We start from the raw sequence: 20452 nt of genomic DNA, 5'->3' as shown, positions 1-20452 counted from the left end.
CTTCCACTCGCTTGGGCAAAAATCTCTTGGTGTGCTGGGGGCTCTCACTGGCGCCCCCCAGCTGTTTGCGCCCTAGGCGACCGCCTAGTTTGCCTATGCCTAGAAACGGCCCTGGTTGCCCATAGGAAAACAAATGCAAGGAGTTTAATAAGATTTCACAGATACCTCACACTTTCTTCTTATCCAATACCAAGTATTTAGCCGAGACAATTAGTATTACTTTGATTATTTCATGATGTACTTCTAGAAAGTTGACATTTTAAAGGATAGTGCCTGACAGGTGATCATTTCAAGCCAGACAACAACTAAATAAATTGGAATAGAGGGTTTATAAGAATGTGGGGAGCAGCTCGTGTAGGCCTATACGGGATCTCTGGGAAACTCTTGGGTGATCCATCCAGATCTTATTTGGCTGCACTGCAAACTCTTGCCATCTGGACGTGGGCAGCATGCTTGCTAGTAAGCAAATGTTACATTTGGATTGCATGGAAATCCCACTGATGTAACTGAACAGACAGTTCCGGCAAATGCTAAATGACCCAGTTTCACGATTGTTAGTAATTAGCGATTCCAATTAAATAGACCATAAATGTATTATGATATGCCATAAGGTAACCAGATTTCTAAAAACAGGCCATATTTTTTAGCCTTGAAGACTGTGTGATTGTGATTTCTCCCTCAAATTCTTGTTGACTGTTGATAAATGATGGGAAAATCAGGTGTAAAGTGTGGTGGTAATTGTCTTTAAGTGTATTGTTAAAGGCAAATCATTTTCACTTTTAAAACTTCACCAAAAATTAATCATAATAATAAGTAAAGTAAAATAAAATAATCAATAACCAACTATTTGTTAGTTGTACGATTACTTGACTGGTCCGTTCCTTTTACATATGAAATAATGGGTTCGACATCTTCATCTAAATTTGACTCATTAGATTGAAATTGATATCAGAATTGGATTTGTAGATGGTTGAGTGCTGCTGAATTATATGAAGATAAGGAGCTGCTCATCATCAATCATGCATGACATCCTTTGGCTCTCTCTCTCTCTCTCTGTGTGATCATTAGGTGGGTCTCTGGTCAGATGACGACATTGAGGAGATGAGTTTCTGGAGGGCCCTCTCCATTATTCATTCAGGTCTCGTATACCCTATTCTTAGAATAGATGTCTAATGGACATGTCCGCTCAGGTCGCTCTGTTCCCTACCTGTTAATGTGCCACATTTAGGGTAAATGTTTGTGACAAGTCTGGGATCAGTTTTGTTTGCCTTTTACATGTCATAGAGGGATTTAGCCAATAAATAAATAAATTAGCCCCAAAACATACAGCCTAAAACAGCAAACTCACTATTTTTAATGATAAACAATCTCTGGACATTAAATCAAATTAAATTTTGTCTGGAAGGTCAGTCTCAGGAACTGCTGTCTTCCTTTCCTACACTGCTATGTTTCCAGTCCAAATATCTAAAAATTCTTAAACCAAGATGCATTTACTAGATGAGTAAAATGCCATAAGATATTATGTCTTGTTTTCTTGGGGGGAAAAAATCCAAAATTAAGTGAGTTTTTGCTTAAAACGAGCAAAATTATCTGCCAATGGGGTAAGAAAAATGATCTTAGTTCAAATGGAAACAAGTTTATTTTTTTCCCCCATTGGCAGATCATTTTGCTTGTTTTAAGCAAAAACTTTTTGTTCCCCCAAAAGCAAGACATAATATCTTATGGCATTTTACTACTTTAGTAAATGCCTCTTGATTTAAGAATTTTTAGACATTTGGACTGCAAACAAGACAAAAAATACTAAGTAATTAAATATTTCTTTGCAGTGTAATCCCATTCGATTAAATTATTGATCCAGCTGGAAAGGCGATTCATTGGTTTCTCAATAGAATTGATTCAGGGTTCTTGCTCTGGCAGAAATGGGGCGGAAAGCATATCTAGGGCATTAGATCTCAGGGGGACCATTAGGCCTTTTGCCTTTTTCTGGGTTAAAGGCATGACTGAAAATCTGGGGCCAGAGTGCTGAAGACACCAAAACACACCCTATAAAGTGGAACATGTTTGCTTCCAATAGTGCACTATTGTTCTGTAATGATACACACTGAGACAATGAAGATGAATCCAGTTTATTGCCGTGCAGAGGCAGAGATGTGGTAAGTAGAACAGGGTAAGTATACAGGACAGGTAAGGATGCTGGCCGATCACACAGGCTTTTAAAATAAACATGAAAACAGAATATGGAGCATTTACAGAACGTGCTGGAGGTATATGCGAGTAATGCATAAAATTCCTTTTCCACTTCATAACATAACTTCTTTCCTTCAACAGGACAAAATCACTGGCATGGCGTTTGGGATCAACTTGCAGATCATAACAAAACCAAAGATTCAGGTAAGCAGCTCAATATATAACGAAATCACTGATAAACAAAGTCACTTATCTTCCTGTATTACTAATATATATATATATATATATATACTGTATATGAGGTTTATTAATTGTGCTAATTTTCCCTATTAAACACAAATGTAATAACACTATTAAATGTATTCTTTAAGACGTAATTATTAACATCCATTTTTCATTCTGTATATTATAATGTTGTGATGCCTGAATTCACTTGTAGCATTTACAATGATTTATTTAAAATGTTTATTGTTTTATTTTTAATGTATTTAGACAAAATTGTATAGAATTTAGTATTGACTTTATCAATAATGTGCCATAATATGGAAGCAATGATTGCACAGATAGCAACATAGTGTTGGTCCACATCCGGGCCACATCTGGTACATGTGGATTCCACGCATACCAGATGTGGGCCGGATCTGGGCCGACACTATTTTGCCGTCTGGGTGACTTGACAGTATCGGCCAGAAATGTGATATCAGTGTATCCCGAAATATATTATTTAATGGCAGCTATATGTTTCTGTGACTTGTTTATCAGTGATGGCATAACTATAAGTGACCCATTTATAATCAAATATGTTGGGAAACAATGGCACAAACACACACAGTTGTTGTTTTTCCAACCAGACACGCAGTTTAAGTCGAATCAGGATATTCCAACAAGGAAGAAAGAGCTAAATTGGTATAAATAACTATGAGTCAGCCTTCTCGACCCAGTCCTGTCCTCACTGAGGCTTCTTTGGGAGATGACTTTGTGTCTTTGTGCTCTTTCTAAAGACCTGAGACGACCCAGACGATAATTTGTTTGTTGTGTGCTCTGTTAATTGGTCTCTGGTGACGTTCGGTACTTTGAACACATTTACTTTATAATTAAAAATCTAAATCTTAAAAGTCATGAAAATACTTAGCAAAATCAACTTTTATCTGTTTATTTATCTGGATTCTAAATTTAATTTGAAAAGATACAAATCTCAAACAGTAAAAAATTAATAAAGTCAAGTCAAATTATTTTCAAAGGAGGATTTGAGTTATTTAAAATTAGACTGCATTTGATAGACCTTCTGTCTGTAAAGAGAAATTATCCCCTTTTGAAACTATTGTGCCATTATTTTCATTTTCTTTGCACTTCAATGGATTCTTCTTTGGATCAGAGCCCATTATAAACACACTGACATACTTACTGAAAGCGAGGTTTTTTACTGTTAAACTCGTTTTTACAATCTCTGTTGCAAAAACAATGAAGCCATTTGTACGTTGATTTCCTTCAAAATGTAAATACTGTGAGTCTGTGGCTCTCAGATTTTTGTTTTAATATCCCAATCAGCCCAACACAGCAACACTGACTCCAACAACCAAGTGTGTGCGTTTCGGGCAGAGATAACTGTTTGTTCAACCAGTGACAGATGGGAACACATGCAACTAGCTTTTCTAACTTAGGCTAAGTCTAAACTTTTGTCCACATATTATACATTTATACCAGGCAAACTACAACACCAATATGCCAGAATATTAACCTTTAAGTTTACGGACATTTCCTTTAACCCTAAAACAAAACACAATGCAAAGCATCAAACACGTGAAAAATCTATATGGAAAATCAAGCCTTTTTTTAAATGTGGAATCTAACAGTCAGCCTTGTAACTCGCTAAGTAAATAAATAATCACATTGATTTTGTTTCTTTTAGGGCTTAAAAGAATGCCAGGTATACTGTGCATATGAAAAGAAAATGTTCTGATGGCGAGGTGTGATCATTACAATGGCAGTGGATATTTTTGTAATCTGATGGTTCAGTTATTTAGGGCCCCTTTGTGACAAATGAGATCATTATTTCTGTTGAGGATGAATTACCTATTGAATTACTTAACAAGTTAATGAGCAATTTTCTAAGTGTGTGGGCATGATGCATCTCGCCCCACAGATATAAAGACAAATAGACATTATTATGTGAAGAAAGGCTGCCGTTCAGAAAGAACAAAGTGGTTCACTGGGTATTTTCTTTTATAAAATGACATTCAAAGCACGCTTTAGTATAATTGGAACTGAATTACAAAACACTTCAGTGTCTTCAATTTCAATTACAGGGTCACTTATACTGTTCAATAGTCATTAAAGTTGGGCAAAATGACCAAAATCTATCCATCTAGTAATTCTGTATCTTAGTAATGTTATATGTCATTATTTTTGCTGGAATTTCAACGTAAAAAAAAAAAAAAGTGAAAGCAGTGAGTTTTACAGTCCTGCCAACTAATAGCCGCCGAAATGTATTTACTGCGGCATAAAAAACACTATAGCAGTAAATCTGTACTAACTTACACATGGACAAACCATCCTACTGCTTCATTTTCATCATCTTTCTTTGATGTGGATTGATATACGAGCTTTAGGCTTGTCCTCCTGTGGCACGAAAACCCAAAAGAGTCTCGACTTTAGGTCCTGTGGTCTTTCTGTAGTCAGAGTATCAATTTTAATGTTACTTTTGGCTCAGACTCTATGTTAAATGATGACTTCCACATATTCTTATGAATGAGTAGAGCTTTTCCCTTCTAGCCTGCTGAAATATAAATGCAACTTTAGTTACGTAAATGGATGAGTGGAAAAAGCCAATGAGCCGCGCTGTTGTTAAAAACCTAAAAATCTATTTTAAGACCCTACAAATAAGGCACAAAAGACAAGTGAACTTGCCTCGTTTTGCTTTTGATTTCTCTGGAGTTCAGAGAATCTTGATTTCTGTCCTAAAGCTGTTCACACCAAGAATGATAACTAAAAAGATAACTAAAACTACATTAGTGTCCACACTAACACAAGATAACATTCTGTTTATTACAAGCACACACTGCAGGGTGGATTCTGAATGACTGTCAATGTTGTTTATGGTTCATCGCTCTGAAAGTGATTCTGAGGATATCGTTTGTGGTGTGGACTCTGCTGTTCTCATAAAATTAAAACTATTATTCAATTTTTATAGTTATTATGTGGTTTTAGTTATCATCCTTGGTGTGAACAGGACTTTACATTATATCTGTATTTTGGACTTTAAATGTGCTGCAACCTTTAGACCAGTGGATGGAAATGGCTAAAGAGAATGAGACCACATCCCTCACATGACAGAAAATGAATTAATTTAGGCTGGACCAGACCTCCTCACCTCCCACTGGGCTCGACAGCTTGTGACCACTGAGCCTAACAGTCAAACAGTAGTGGCCTTTTACAGTTTTGATCCATTTTAATTGCCAAGTCCTTAGCTTTTTCAGTTAGTATTTGATACCAGTCCACCAAAATCTCCTAGGAGTACAAATGGTAAACCTTCAAGAACTGGTGGAGTGTGCCCGTTTAATTAATTTCGGTGTTTCATTAAAATCCTTAAATTAATCTTTTCGCACTCAGCATGCACAAAACACCCCATAAAGCTTGCGAGACAATATTTTTCCTCAGATGTGACATGCCTTTTCACACTGAGACACTTAGACTGATACAGCAAAACTGGATTTGAACCCAGGTTCCATTGCTGAACAAACATCGTACCACTAGATTAACACATTTTGGACTTATATGAAGAACTACAAAGTAAAATCACATTTTCTCCTTTTCTGGTCATATATCAACTAAAAAACCATGTGACTCAGGACTTGTTACTTCCTTAAAGCGATACTTCACCGATTAGCATTAAGCTTTGTATCAGTAGAAACCCGGTAGTATTTTCGAATGGCCGTGCTTCCCTCTCTCATGTCCCCGTGAGATGAGAGATTTCTGTATTGTGTGTCTGGAAAAAACCTCAGATGACGCAAAAATCGTCATTTTGTGTCATCGGAGGCTTTTTTTGGCCAGAGGCTCGAGACTACAACCAGTAGGAGGAGCTAGTTCATGTTTTCAGCCCGCCCATAAGGTTAGATCTCACGATAAAAACGGCGTCTTTTCAGTTTCGAGTCAACTAGTAGCCTAGTTGTATCATTTCTTCCGATACTGCCCTCTGTAACCGGTGGGCGTGGCTTGGGAGTGGCCTCGTAGGGCAGCGAAGCAAGTGCATTCTGGGAGTTGTTGTCTTTCATCCACATGAGCCAAAAATACATTTTCTGGCTTTTCTCAGTCTAGAAGGCACCAACTTCTAAAATAATTTCACATTTCTATTACATAAATGACCCAATTTAAATACACATTCATCTTTCCAGCGGTGAAATATCCCTTAAAAAAATATACCCATTAGGTATTGAAATTATGGTCCATACTGAGAGCCATTAAATATTTTGTCAGATAGTACATAACATTAAAACATACTGTTTTATGTATTAAAAAAGTTAAAAAGAAATCTAAAAATAGAAATACTTTTAAGAGTGAATTAAGGAGTCACTATAATGTTAGTGAAAGCATGAAAGACTTTCACATATTTAATAACACATAAGTGTTATTAAATTATTTGTTTAACAGATTAACAACTCTAAATCATTTAAAATGTAAAAATATTTAAAAGTAAGCACCCTATTAAATACCAGCTGTTATATACACAATATCAATGTCAGTAATATCAGCCGATATATTGTGCATCCCTATTACTCATGTTTATACTTACATTTGACTTTGTTGCAAGTCTCTGAGGATGAAATAAACAGCTTGTTCTGCCAACGAACAAGCAACACACTCATTTAGTCTATGTAAGAGGTAATATTAGAAGTAAATAATAGTAGCAGTTGTAAGTCATCTGAATAGTGTCTCCAAGGTCGAGTTTCAGTTAATGCCAAGAGGAAGTGACTTATGTTGTGGTTGTACAGATGTATCCTCATAAGATGTTATATACATATATTGCATGATCAGTTAATAAGACCATGCCATTTTCTGAGAAGTAGTGTTCTCGGTGCCGTTATTAGTAGAACTTTTTGTACTATGGACAAATAATACTTCATCTTGCAGATTACTGAGAAGTTTACCACTACATGACCTTACTTCACATCTTTGCAGTTAGAATGGTTAGGGTTATGCTAGTTGGGTAACTTCCACTCAGTCTTCTTAGTAAAAGGGAAGTTTAATTTGTTAATCTGCTCCGAGAACATTTGCACTTCTCTTTACAAGTGTTCAGTGGACTTAAAACGAGAATGGACCCTCTTCCCAATGCCTACAGTATGATGTGAAATGAGAGTGCCATTGCTCAATGCATCTGGTTGATTGGTGCAGACCATGCTTTTCTGCACAGCAGGGAAATGGAAAAAAGGGGGATCGAGGAGGAGGACATCTGAATCACCGTCCAGAAAAACATTTGCTTTTCTATTCTCCAGACGATGTGGGTTTTATTCTGCATTTCTACATTCCCCGTTCTCTCCTTCCCAGAAACTGTAGAGCGGTTAATCACCAGAGACCAATCCTGTAATATTCAATACTCTCTGACAGATAATAGATTCAGTTTTTAAGGTCAAGTCGTGATTTGCAAAAGCCTCATAGGATGGCCTTTTTTTGGGAGCGTTGTTTTAAGAATGACTTTGGTGGCTTTGATATTTGAATAGATGTTTTTATATGAGAATAGAAATGAGTCTAGCAAACAAAAAGGTCTGTGATCAACTGTCTCCTGGTGCAATATCAAAGCCATATTGAAAACAATGCACACAAGGGCTGCCAAATTAGATGTGGTGTAATGTTGTTTGATTGTTAGACTCACATAGCATTCAGTTTATTCATGCCATTGATGGACTAATGTAATGATATATAAATATTTACCACTGTACATATTTCAATACAACCAATCGCATGAAAAAACTGAGCATTATGCAAGAATAACACAGATAGATATAGAGATAGAGAGATATAGTTAGACATGTTAAAATATAGTTAGACTCGTTAAAATATATATAGTTAGATTCATTAGTTAGATATATACTTTTTTTTTTTACAATTAATCTTTAAATTATGTCTTACAAATATTTTATAAACATACTTTCTGCATTTATTTTAGACACTCTGCTGTCTAGTTATCAGCATTGTCCATTGAAAAACCTTTAACAGTCAACAATATATATGTGATCAGTTGAAACAAAATGCTTTAAGACAAATGGAATACAGCAAACAAATATAACCACATTTATTTCTGAAAGTATAAAATATTACACTATAAAGGCCACTTTGCAAGGGTAAATTAACAACTTTTCCAAATATGTACACAGTTAATAACTTTCCCTCTTAGATATTGTCCAGCTCTGTGGCAAACTGAAATGTCATTTTTCTCACATGACCACAGGAAGTAGTTGGCAAGAGTTTCAAATAATTTACTTGATAGCAGAAAATGAATGGCAGGAGTTTTGAAGGTTCCTGATTTTCTTTTTGTACATCCTTCAGAGGCGTCAGGTATTCTGGATGGTTCACGCTCTCCCTTCAAAACCAGTGAAGAGGCACAGTTTGACATCGAATTGACAGGCACTATATGCCCTTGAACTGGGAGGCTTTAAAACAAAAACAAAAACAAAAAAGCGAAAATTTGCAGTTCACATTCTTTACAATGGCACCAGTCAAGCCTCCGGAGCTTTCTCTTGTTAAGTGTTAGTTCGGCGTGACAGGCAAGTTTCGCTCACTGTATTTATGCGCTTTATGAAGTTTCCTCGCTCTGAGTCTACTTGCGTGTACGTACGTTCTTACTGTATCCATACACTACCAGAGATGCGGTGTCAGAATGAGGTAGAACCGTTGTACCAAAAACATAGCTAGAACTTTAAACCTATGAAGTAACAGTCACATCAAATCAACTCTATAGAGTGGATTTAAAGAGCAAACTAAAGCAATAAATTCACATTCAACCACACCTACAATAGAGATCACTAACACGCTGGAATATCTGAAGTGTTCCCAGAATAAATTCCTCCCTCTTTTCCCTCTTCCCTTTCTGGAAAAAAGGCTGCTTTGTTTTGTCTAGAGATTCGCTTTTTCACAGATACCAATATGCTGCCTCATCGGATGTTGTCGCCACAGGAGAATTTACCTCTTTATTTGTTTCAAGAGGAAACCAACTCAAAAGGTAAAGTATGAAGTTGAGCCAAGATCACAAAACCTTAATACCCCCCTACCCCTCCCCACACACACACGCACACGCACGCACACACACACACACACACACACACACACACTGCTACAACGCAATCTGCAGTCCAACAGAAAGGGAATAGACGCAGACGTACACATCAGACACGCACAAAAATCACACTCCGACACTTTTCAGATTGTAACTGAACGCGTCACTGTTTTGCTGGGCTACGCTGAACTCCCTCTGCTGCATTCTGTGCCTCTTCCCAAGGCTAGAATGGAGGCAGGGATTGTGCTGGAGTCGGGTGACTCCAGACCAGCTGGGGGCAGTCATGCTCAAGCTAGGCTCTGATCTCCCAGAGCCCTTTCACAGGACTAGGACCATCCACCAGCTGCCATGCCACCCAAGCCGACTGGGCCTTTCTGGGAGATGATGCTCTCTGTGGATTTAAGAAGTCTCTCAAGGCATGGCGCGTTAATCTTGGCCGGAGGCGGTCGACTGGGAGCAGACTCTGTCTTACATAGACGGTCCGTGCTGGAGGACACAGAGTTGTCCTGTGTCGCGTCACTGTCCCTGTGAGCCGTTAGAACGTTCCGAACCGTCCCCTGAGCTTGTTCAGCCGTCGGGGAGCAGATGGGTGATGTGTGGAGCCATTTTAGGTTGGTTGCAGAGTAGGGCCCTGGGGGTGTGAGGTCGCTGACTCTCATTGCCTTGTTACCCATTGAAAGGGCACTTGTGGTGGCAGGGTTTGCAATGCCATTGAGCAGGGGAGATGTAGCTGGAGACAACTGTAAAGTATTGAGAGAGGGAAAATTACTTTTACTGCAAACCTTTCCTGGGGATATATTTGCAATTGGTTTGCTATGATTTAAGAAAATACTTTTAAATTACTAAATTTAAGAAAACTAGTTTTAAATTAGTGAAAAACAAATGCAAAAATATGCTCTAAAAATGTTGGTTTCATATGGTTTTAAAAAGCTTTTATCCCAAGTTTACATTAAAAAATATCATGTGGTGTAATCATCTAGAACTAATATTAAATTTCCTCATAACCTAAATTCATGGAACCTCACCATATACATCTTAAATATTTTTTTTTTAAAGCTGAAATATACTTTAAGGTGTTTTTTTTTTTTTTTTTTTTTTTTTTGAAATAGCCATTCATAAATATCATGGTTTTCTGGGAGTTGCACCACACAGTTCATGGATGAATAATTAAGGAACGTATTTGTAAATCATTGTTTGTATAAACTGCATTTCTGCATATATTTTTGCATGTACAGATTCAGGAGAAAAAAATAAAAATAAAAAAAACCATCAGGTCATTAACCCAGAAACTATTACAATAAAACTTGTGTAGGGGTATACAATCAGCATGAGAATATTCTTTTACCTTGCTGACTTTTATCTTTCCTCTGAAAGCTTTCCAAAATTACCTGTTCTTTTCCGTCATTGTTCTTAGTGAACATGAGATGTGCATTTTATACCTCTGTACTGTAAAAATAGATTTTAATCCCTTCTTGTCTGTCATGTTCCTCTCTGGCCCAGTGATTACAGTATAATAGGCATTTCAGTCTCTCCTTTTCAATCAGCCTGGTGTCTTAACTTACACATGTTCATGACAGCTCTCAGAGAGTCTTACCTTGGTTTTCTTAGATGGGGTCGTCTCCTCCATCAGCGCCGCAGTATTGGCTTGGTCGCTTCGTTGAGGTTTTATGTGAGGAAACCAGTTCTTCAACATTTCCTCCATTTTCAGAATGATGTTAACATATCTCTCTCTGCATGGCACAGGAAGGACAATATTTGAGTCTGGTTACCCACAGAAGCACTAAAAAACAGTTTGAGACTTAATGTGACTGACGTGACTAAAAATTAAAGTCTACTGTTCTGTAACCTTGTTTGGTGTCAGGCGAGTTGAAAGAACACTTAACCGCAAGTACACTGCATCATGCGTACATGTACACACAGACACAAACGTGTTTCTCAAAATGAGAACACATCCTGTGTTGATTCACATGTTTGTACACACACGTGGCATGGAGTGCAACCGTTTCCCTCGCCTCTAAATATAGACTTAAGCCTGCAGCCGGGGCACTGACGTCCACGTCACGGGGAAAAGAAATAGTAGCGCTAAGGAGCAGTGATGCAGACACACGCACATGGTGCCCATTGACTCGCACCAGTCCCCGACAGATGGTTAATGGGGATTAGTGCAAGTCACATGACAAATTATCTGCTATGGCCCCATTCTCAGTATTTCAAATTTAAAAGGCTACTGTCGTAAAACTAACTTCAATATTCCCTATTCTGATGCACCTTTGCGTTGGGGGACTTGCCAGCTGGCATGACGGAAAGGTTGAATGATAGCAGGGGTCAGGTGGTGGGGACGCAGCCACGCCCCCACTTGTGTCAGCTTGGTTATAGCTTGGCTCAGTGCCTCGTTCAGATGGCCTGAATTAGTACCCCACCCAAAACCCCATCATCTATATTTTAGTGGCTGAATACCCACTTCAGGCGTATTTTTTGCCAGGTGTGTTATCATGCCCCACACTGCTGGACGCGGCCCAAAGTACACCACCGATCTAGATGTTCTAGACTCTGCTCTCACACGTGAATATTGGACTTTGTGAAGGAGCACAATGCAATACAATGAGAGCAGATCTGGGCTGCGTGCCAGGTGCTGTTGAGAGGAAAAGTAAATGACGCACCTAAGCCCAGCCTGACCCATTATGAGGTCATTCAATGCAAAAGAAGCACTGACTCCCCTCCCAAAGACGACATCACAGACTTTACACCGTCTAGCCAGAGGAGGGCTAATCAATCGGATGACAGGCTACTCCCTCAAGGAGCTGGGACATTTTTAACGACCCGTGTTTTAGTTCTATTCTTGTCCAGCCATTTTTAGATTTGTGGTGGCAGGTCCACACTGGCCTAGCAGCCCCCCCCCCCCTCCCCTCCTGCTGCTCTGGACCAAGCATCATGCTGTGAAGCCATGTGTTTTCACATCTCCTTGTCTCGTTCACTTATACCCTCAGAGCAAAGACATTCACAAGACTTCCAGACAGAGCAGAGGGCGTAGAAGTCATTTGCAAATGACGTGGGATCATTTAATCTTAACTTACTGCTAATGTGCGTTAACACACGAACACTGAAACAACGTTGCAAGTAGTGGATTGAGGTAGATTAAGTAAATGGACACAACATCACTCAGATCGATCTGCGAAGGAGTGCTGTGCGGACTAAAGCCCTCCCACCCTCAATTGGCCCGTGAGTGAAGTAAAAGAAACAGTAGGGAACTCACCCCATGCAGGGATTCTGCAGGACCCCCATTATCCTCTGGATGCGGTCCATGGCCACACTCTCTTGGAAACTGCTGAGGCCTGTGAAAGGAGAAGATACAGTTTAAACCTTTTCTTTTATGAGCAGTGCCAGCTTATTGTCTCTGACAGGCTGTGCTACGTCTGCGAGGCAGATGGGTTCTTGTGAAACACGTGGGACGACAGACTTGCTGTCTCTGTGGCCAGGAAGTCCAGTGTCACCCAGAGCCCTTGCATTGACAGCAGTCCCAGACTCATGTGCAGGTCCGCCTGGTGCGCAACCTGTTTTATAGTACATGTGGGGCTCTAGCCAATAAAATTTTCTTTAAGTACCCAGTAACGCTAATACCTAATCTGTTGGTGTTTTACAGTAAGGTCAAGCTTTTCTGTGTTCCAACCAGCCGTGACGTAACATGATTCCAGTAACAAGTCATTTTCCTGTCCACACTGAAAGCGAAAATGCTTTGCGATGTAACAGTTAGTCAACCAGAATATGGTGTGGGCGGTTCTCTGTTTGCATGCGTAAACCGAAGAACAGTAATGCCACACTTTTCCATTTGGCATCAATTTCTTGGTTCTACATTCTATGACTTGAAGGTACCTTGAGATGTTTCGTACCTTCCACAGCTAGTATATCCTTTTCCAATGTTTGATGTTTAATATACATGAGGAATGTGATTTTAATCCAGTGTGATCGGGACTACATAAATGGGAACCAAGTGACCTAAACAGCTTTTAAATCACTCAGTTTGATGGTGCAGATTTTACTGTCATTACTTGTATCAACAGTTACAATAGCGACATTAAAAAACTCAAATGTTTACAATATTTCATCCCACTATGCAAGGACACAATGGAAACAGCGAACCAAAACCCTTGAGCTTATCTCTATAGTGTCTTCGGTATTTCATTTGAGGTCCTGGGGTATTTTTGGAGCCGTGTGGTTTGCACTGGTTTAGACATGCGTCTTTCAACCATACACGTTTTATTATGACTAAGCGAGGCAGCATGTGCCACCAGGAAATTACTGTGGTTGATTTTGGTGCTTCATTTTGTGTAGTTTCATGACACATCTCTGTCCCAAATCTCATGGTCCGAGAAGCGCGTCATCACCTGCTGCCTTTAGTTTGGCAGTTCTCCTTGTATACTGATTTTTTAGGCAAGTTCTTGAATCAAGGCTGATGCTTTAGACTATAAGACTAATAAGAAAGAATAAAGCATTACTTACGTTCTCTGTATCTGCCTGAGCGGAGGCCATTAAGGATTGAGGACAGTGGGTGAATGTAACACTGCAGCTCCAAGCACTGCAAAACAAAGAGCATCATTCAGTATTTCATTCGTCTGTCGGATATTATTAATTGTTTAGCATTTCTCTAATAATTTCTAGAGTTTTGCTGTTTCATTTCAGGGTGTTGACAGTACACTTTGCCAATTACCATAAACAAACAACATCAAGTTAGGACATTCCTTTGTACGGCTCATAATTTCCTAACAACAATGACACTGATGCAAAAAGTGACTCATCTACTCTCACACATTTATGTAAATGTAATGGAACGAGTTATCACTGCATTTGTACAAGGTAGAGGAAAACACTGCGTTTTTTCATTCAGTGGCCTCGTGTGACTCATTCACTTTTCACCTAGAAAGAACACAAGGAGGAGGGGTCTTCCTGGAAGTGGTTTTGCTTAAAAAAAATTTTTTTGATTTATTCTGCTCGGGTGGAGATAGATCATGTAGGAGATAGTCTTTCAGAACACCATGTCCCTTCCCTGGCATGCCGGCAAGTCAAAAAGTGGTATGTCTCACCTTGCATGCGTACAGCCTGTCTTTCTCCATTTGTTCAGGTGTGAGCTGCCTCTCCCTTTGCTCCGGCACCATGGAGCTCCGTGTTCTCTTCAGCGCCTGCCTCTTTTTGCCTATAGGGCTCTCCGGGCACCGGCTGTAATTGTTCCGATCCCCTTGTCCCAGGAGAGAATGGCTGCCATCCTCGCTGTAGTCAGAGCTATTGCAGCTAGAAGGAGAACTTCCCCGAGAACTCATGTTCTCTTTGTCCATTAGCTCCCCTTTATCTCCATTCCTCTTTGAGAGCGACTGGCAAGTTTGGACCCCCTGGACGACCCCCGAGGTGGGGGATTTTGGCAAGGTGGTTTGTCCCTGCACTTTGGTACAGTCTGATTCTAACTCGCTATCGTTGTCCTCATCGTCACTGGCCAGCCAGTCAATGGAATAGTCCGAATCTGAAGCTGACATCTTAGGAAGCAGGGTCTAACCAGCATGGACCATCACTGACCTGCAGGGGAAACAGAGAGTACTTTAATCTCCAAATTCAATACACGTTAATAATGAACATTATTACACAACACAACATGAGTTGTGTAATAGAAAAGGAATGTTTTCTCTTTCATTGTATTGCTTTAGCAGCGATATAAAAGCAAAAATTCCACCTTCATTAGCCAACCTATTTGCAAGATTAATAGTCTAGCAGATACCAGTGGTCCAAAACGAGAGCTTAAGCATGCATCTTCAATAAAATCCTGGGGGATACTGAACTCATGCCAGCTCAAACCAGCGTGTTTTCCAGACACACCACCTGAGTCTCACACACAGACTAAAGATAAACAGCGGCCATAAAAAAAAAAGACTTACTGCTGTTTCACGAACAGTGCCGAGAACTAATGAAACTGACCTTTAAGGTTAATTCTTATGTTTTCAATGACAACACTGATTCTTCTGTACATGAACAGTACCAAAACAAACCCTAAAAGAATAATATACCATTCCACATTTTTGTAAAAATTAGCCTTATTCATGCATAATATTGTAGCAACAGGAGGAGACAGACTTTATTTATTCAAATCTAAGATGTTTGAAATAAGATTTTATGCTGCAGTCTTTTTAGAACAATTTTGCGTCCTGTGAAGCACATGCATTTGTTTGTTCTGATTGCACCTAATTGAAAAACACTTGAAAATGAAGCAATACAGAACTAACAGTCTGTTTTGAAGCAGGTGATACAAAAACAGCATATATTTAAAGCCCTGTTTGTTTATTCAATGAGACCAGAACATCGCAGCCATGGTGACCACCATTTGACAGAACAAAGACCCTAGAAATAAACCGTTCTTTCAGCAGAATTTCATTAATAAATTGCTCAAAATCATAAATTACTTGCACGTTCGATTTAGGCGCAAGCTGGTAGTGTATGCTGCTTACATTTAGAAATTAATTAGTTTGTGGGCATGCTTTTAAAAGAGGGTGATTTGAAAATAGTCTAGGAACACACAGCTGGGACCAGATCTGCGGCCTTGAGCATTTTCTGCTTGTATTATCAATTCCATCACTCCTTGGTACCTCATAATAGACATGCTTTAAGGAATATGCATAAAAAGAGTGTTGACAACGTTGATTAATGAGCCAAGCCATGAATATTTGCTAAAAGCGTATGTTTAACAGAAGCTACTGCCGACCGACCACTCATCTTTTTATAGACGGGCCCAGGGCTTCTTATGAATTAACAGGACAACATGTATGATGCAAAAAATATGTTATGCCTAAATGAATAAAATCCCCAGGAAACTGCACACACACACACTACATTAAACGTCCTTAATTAATACTAAAAATAATTGTTGTTTTTAATACAAAAACAGGATCATTTTGGATACATTAGGTTGAACAAATAAAGTCATTTTATGGGATTTTTTTACAGTATAACATTCACTTTCGGTTATTACAAAAGTATCGTTTTTTTCCCCAAAACATATTTTAAAATGAACTCTAAATGTAACTTTTACATAAATGAAAATACCGTAGTATACAATAGAAGTAAGCTTTATAAAGCAAGTTCTCGACTCGCACGAGGATTTTCAGATTGCCTAAGCACATTCACATCTCTTGGGCATTTAATCCGTCCATCAGCTGGTCGGTATCATTGCAAACAAATGGACTGCTGAGCCAGAGTTCTGCCCTGCCAATAAAGCCACATTATGTAATAGCTCTACCTCAAGCACGCGACTAATTGGCTTTATAACAATTACAAAGCTCAGCCTTCCAGATGAATGTAACTGCTGATCAGATTTTTCATGTCAGTACTAGTTTCACCAAAAGTTGAATCAAACAAAACGCCGCGTTTAGCACGACTGCCGTTAGCGAACAAACTCCTCTTTCAAATCGAAAAACTGCCTACATCGGATACTTTACAAGTTTTGTCGACAGCTGGGGACGGGGATGAAAAGGCCCTTTATTAGTGTGTGGTAACAGCTAATTTGACTAAACAAAGACAATCATTGAAAGGTTTATTTTCACAGTGTTTACGTTTCGTTACCAGTGTAAAGACAAAGCGGGCACGTGACAATTATTTAATAGCGGCATTTAGCGCAACGGCAAATGTAGGAAGTCATGTAACCGAGACGTATTTCTTATACGCCTTCACGTAATATAGGTTGCTACGGGCAACACGTATATTGATATTAAAAAGACTATGAAATAAAACAAAACCCGTACAGAATAAATGTACCTGTCTGATATCTGAGGGTGGGGCCCTGGTGATGACTAACACCTTAATACACCCTTCCAAGACCACCGCAATTTTTGGCCTTTTCAAACATATTACAAAATGTTATAGGCTAACTTACCTATATAGGTTTAACAATACATTAAAACGAATACTCTCGCAAAAAATAAAAACGGATATGAACAAAGCCACGAACTATTACAAAAGACACGATTGACCAACTCGTGCTATCATATAAGCTACATTTAATACAATGAATGTATCAGTATTTAAATATACATCAAGAACGCGTGTGTATCATTTAATAGGCGGATGCCTCTGTTCACGCAGCGGCATCTTCGAACATCTCTCACATACACACACATAAAGCCCTATATAAGTTACCTCACTGTTATTCCTATAAGTGCAATCGCTTTTATTTAAAATGCGAATCCTACCTCAAGCCGGATGGGACGAATGGCCGCACTGTCCTTTGTTTCAGCGGTATATCCAAAGACAACTGGAGCGCCCGATCGAGCCTCTATTGAGAAGCGTACGTGGTTTCAGTGATGTAGACCTGCAGTTGTGTGGCCCCGTGTTACTTCTCCCAAGGCAACGTGTCTGAGAGGGCGGGCACTAAAACGCCGAGCGTTCCGATTTGTGCTTCCAGACCCGAATCTGACAAATAGAGATTGCGTTGGAAGCCAGCTCCGACTGATAGGGGAGATGAGCTTACATATTAAAATAATATGCAAATTAACAAAACACGTGGACACGCGGATCGGTTTCATTCCAACAGCAGGACAGAATGTCAACTGCTAGCGTTTTTTTTTTTTTTTTTTTTTTGGTTGTTGTTCACAGTGACTAACTTTTTTTTTATACCTCATTAGCTCGGATGCGATGACGCCAGATATGCACCTCCCTCTCATATGTTTGGGTTGAGTTGCTTTTAAAGTCACCATGAAATCAAATTGGACAATTCTTTTGATTGAATATTGCAGTATATTTGATTTATGTACATCATTATTTCTGTAATTCTGTGCCCCCCTAAACTTCAATCAAAATAACGTTCCAGTGACATCTCTTCTTTTCTCTGATGACATATTTACTGGCGCGAGGGCGGGGCAACCTGTCACTCACATGAGATCAACCAATAGCAAACCACAACCATCTAATCAATTCCTGATGGACAAAATGAGGTCCCATCTTCTTTCACTCAGATGTTGGCTATGTCACAGTAGGGAAGAAAAGACTATCGCAACTTCAACTTTAAAATGTATCATGTTTGTTCATAGAGCAAGGATGTTAATTATGGGGGAGTTTGGGAGGGTCTGACACTCCAAATAAAGTAAAAGTTTGTAAAAGTACATATATTTTTCACTTTTACTTGTTACAACAGGGGTTTCAAAGGTTTCATAAGACATATTATAAGTTAAAGTGTAAATTTTTCACTTGTCTACAAATAGATGCTGTCAGAAATCATGTTCACCAGATTGGATAACCACAAGAGGTATTTATCATTATGTCATTATGTATCACTTTATTGTGTGTATTGTGTAAATGTGTGCGTGTGTTTGTAGATGTTATATAAGTTAAACTTATTTTGTTTATAATTTATTTAAATTTTAAAAATGGGAATTACAAAATAAAAGCAAGTAATATATCATGACATAACATTAATGAGTATTTGGGGATAAAGGTGAACAATAACTTTCACAAAAAAAAAACATATTGGTCCTTAAGTCTCCTTTTTATAGACATTGATAAATTTACTATTTGGATTTTTCAGTTTGTTTTTTTCATGATATTGACCTATGGACTAGGAATTTACAACTTCTAGTACACTTTTAGGTCTATTGATCATTTTGCAACTGTAAACAAACCAATGTGGAAACATTTGCATGCACCACGAGCCAGCAACACATGTGTCTAAGGAGCGATTCAATGTGCGCATTGCTACTGTTGCTCTCTGTTTCACTGGATGCAGGAGACCCGTAGCGGTGCTTATCCTTACCTGCCCCCGACTGACTGCAATGTGCACAGCTGCTCGTATGTGGACCAAGTGGAATGAATGAATGAGGCTGAACGTGATAGGCCACGTTCTGTTTCGTGTCGGGTTGCACACGTGCTACCTTTACGCTCGCACTGTTGTTACACAGCAGCCCGTGGAGTTTCCATAGTGAGGGGGGGCAGGGTGGAAAAACATTCCAGAGCAGTTCACTTGCTGTGTTAAGAATGTTGCGCTTTCTCTAAAAGCCTCACAGCAGGTGAAGTTGTGTAGATATATTCCGTCATACAGTAAGTTATTCAGCGCACTTTTTCAAACAGCCCAAACGGGGCCTGCCAGGTGGTCTGTGTCCACTGGTATGTTCATGCTGTGGTGGTTGTTCACGTTGGTGGCTGTGAAGGTGAGAGAGCAAATGAGGACTCGCAGTCTCTCTCTGGGGGGTGGGATCTCTGGTTGGAGTCCAGACAAAGATTCAACGGCTGGAGCCGATGAGTCATAGTCCTCCTCCCCGGAAAACGTGAGCACATGTGAGAGAGAAAAACCCACCCATCTCTTGTCTCTCCTTTCGGCTTTGCACAATTGAAAGTCATAATTGATGTGAACTGAATGTTTCTTCCAAATCTCTCCCTCTCAGTTCCTGTCGGTATTTGACAACCAGGAGAACATTAACAAAACATTGTGGGTTCTGAACTTAGCCAAAGACGCCACCCAGATGGATTAGTGACACAAACCGGTCTGGTTTTAAATGCAGACTTTCTTCTGGGAACGGGTCCTATTGAGGCCAGTAATAGCACGTTCGGGCCAATTTATAAGGTCCTGCTGTGACTGTTTCTCGATATAAAGGCCAGTTAACAACAAGGACTATAATTATAACGATAACTATAATTGTTCTAATTCTATGAGAATCGAGAAGTCCACACCACAACTATAATGGCACAGAAGAATGATAAGGTTGGAATCACTTGCAGTCCGTAACTTTTGCCGCTCTAGCAATTAATAAACAGAACTGCATGAGTCTTGTAGAAGAACATTGTAGCCGGAGCTACTTCTCTGTTTATGTCTATGACTACGTTTACATGCAGCCAATAACCCGTTCAAAACCGGGATATTAGCAATAACCTGGTCGCGCACGGCCATGTAAACACAGGCAAAAACCCGAATATGCTCATATCCCGGTTTTTAAAAACCCGGATATGATACCTAGGGTACCCCTTTTCTAACCCGAA

At 39.3% G+C, this 20452-nt stretch overlaps 1 protein-coding gene across 1 annotated transcript; it reads right to left on the bottom strand.

Moving 5' to 3' along the window:
* Positions 1-8449: 8449 nt before the first annotated feature.
* On the bottom strand, positions 8450-18143 carry ciartb (circadian associated repressor of transcription b). Its single transcript, XM_081356288.1, has 6 exons — positions 17677-18143; positions 14533-15016; positions 13952-14027; positions 12708-12786; positions 11049-11184; positions 8450-10194 (listed from the first exon to the last, which is right to left on the bottom strand). Exons 2-6 carry the CDS (start codon positions 14974-14976, stop codon positions 9781-9783), a joined length of 1149 nt encoding a protein of 382 aa, XP_081212414.1. The 5' UTR covers positions 14977-15016; positions 17677-18143; the 3' UTR covers positions 8450-9780.
* Between the last annotated feature and the right edge of the window lie 2309 nt (positions 18144-20452).

Source organism: Scardinius erythrophthalmus (assembly GCF_964197995.2).
Source record: "Scardinius erythrophthalmus genome assembly, chromosome: 24".
Taxonomy (NCBI): Eukaryota; Metazoa; Chordata; class Actinopteri; order Cypriniformes; family Leuciscidae; genus Scardinius; species Scardinius erythrophthalmus.
The sequence above is the reverse complement of the archived record's forward strand: the minus strand, read 5'-3'. Positions and strand labels throughout refer to the sequence as shown.

Bases quoted from the DNA above. Each gene is read 5' to 3' on its own strand.
- ciartb (XM_081356288.1), bottom strand. From the start codon at position 14,976: ATGTCAGCTTCAGATTCGGACTATTCCATTGACTGGCTGGCCAGTGAC. The intron at 12,787-13,951 runs GTAAGTAATGCT...CTCCTTTCACAG, and splicing joins CTCAGGCAGATACAGAGAAC to GCCTCAGCAGTTTCCAAGAG. The intron at 10,195-11,048 runs GTAAGACTCTCT...AATACTTTACAG, and splicing joins CCCCATCTAAGAAAACCAAG to TTGTCTCCAGCTACATCTCC.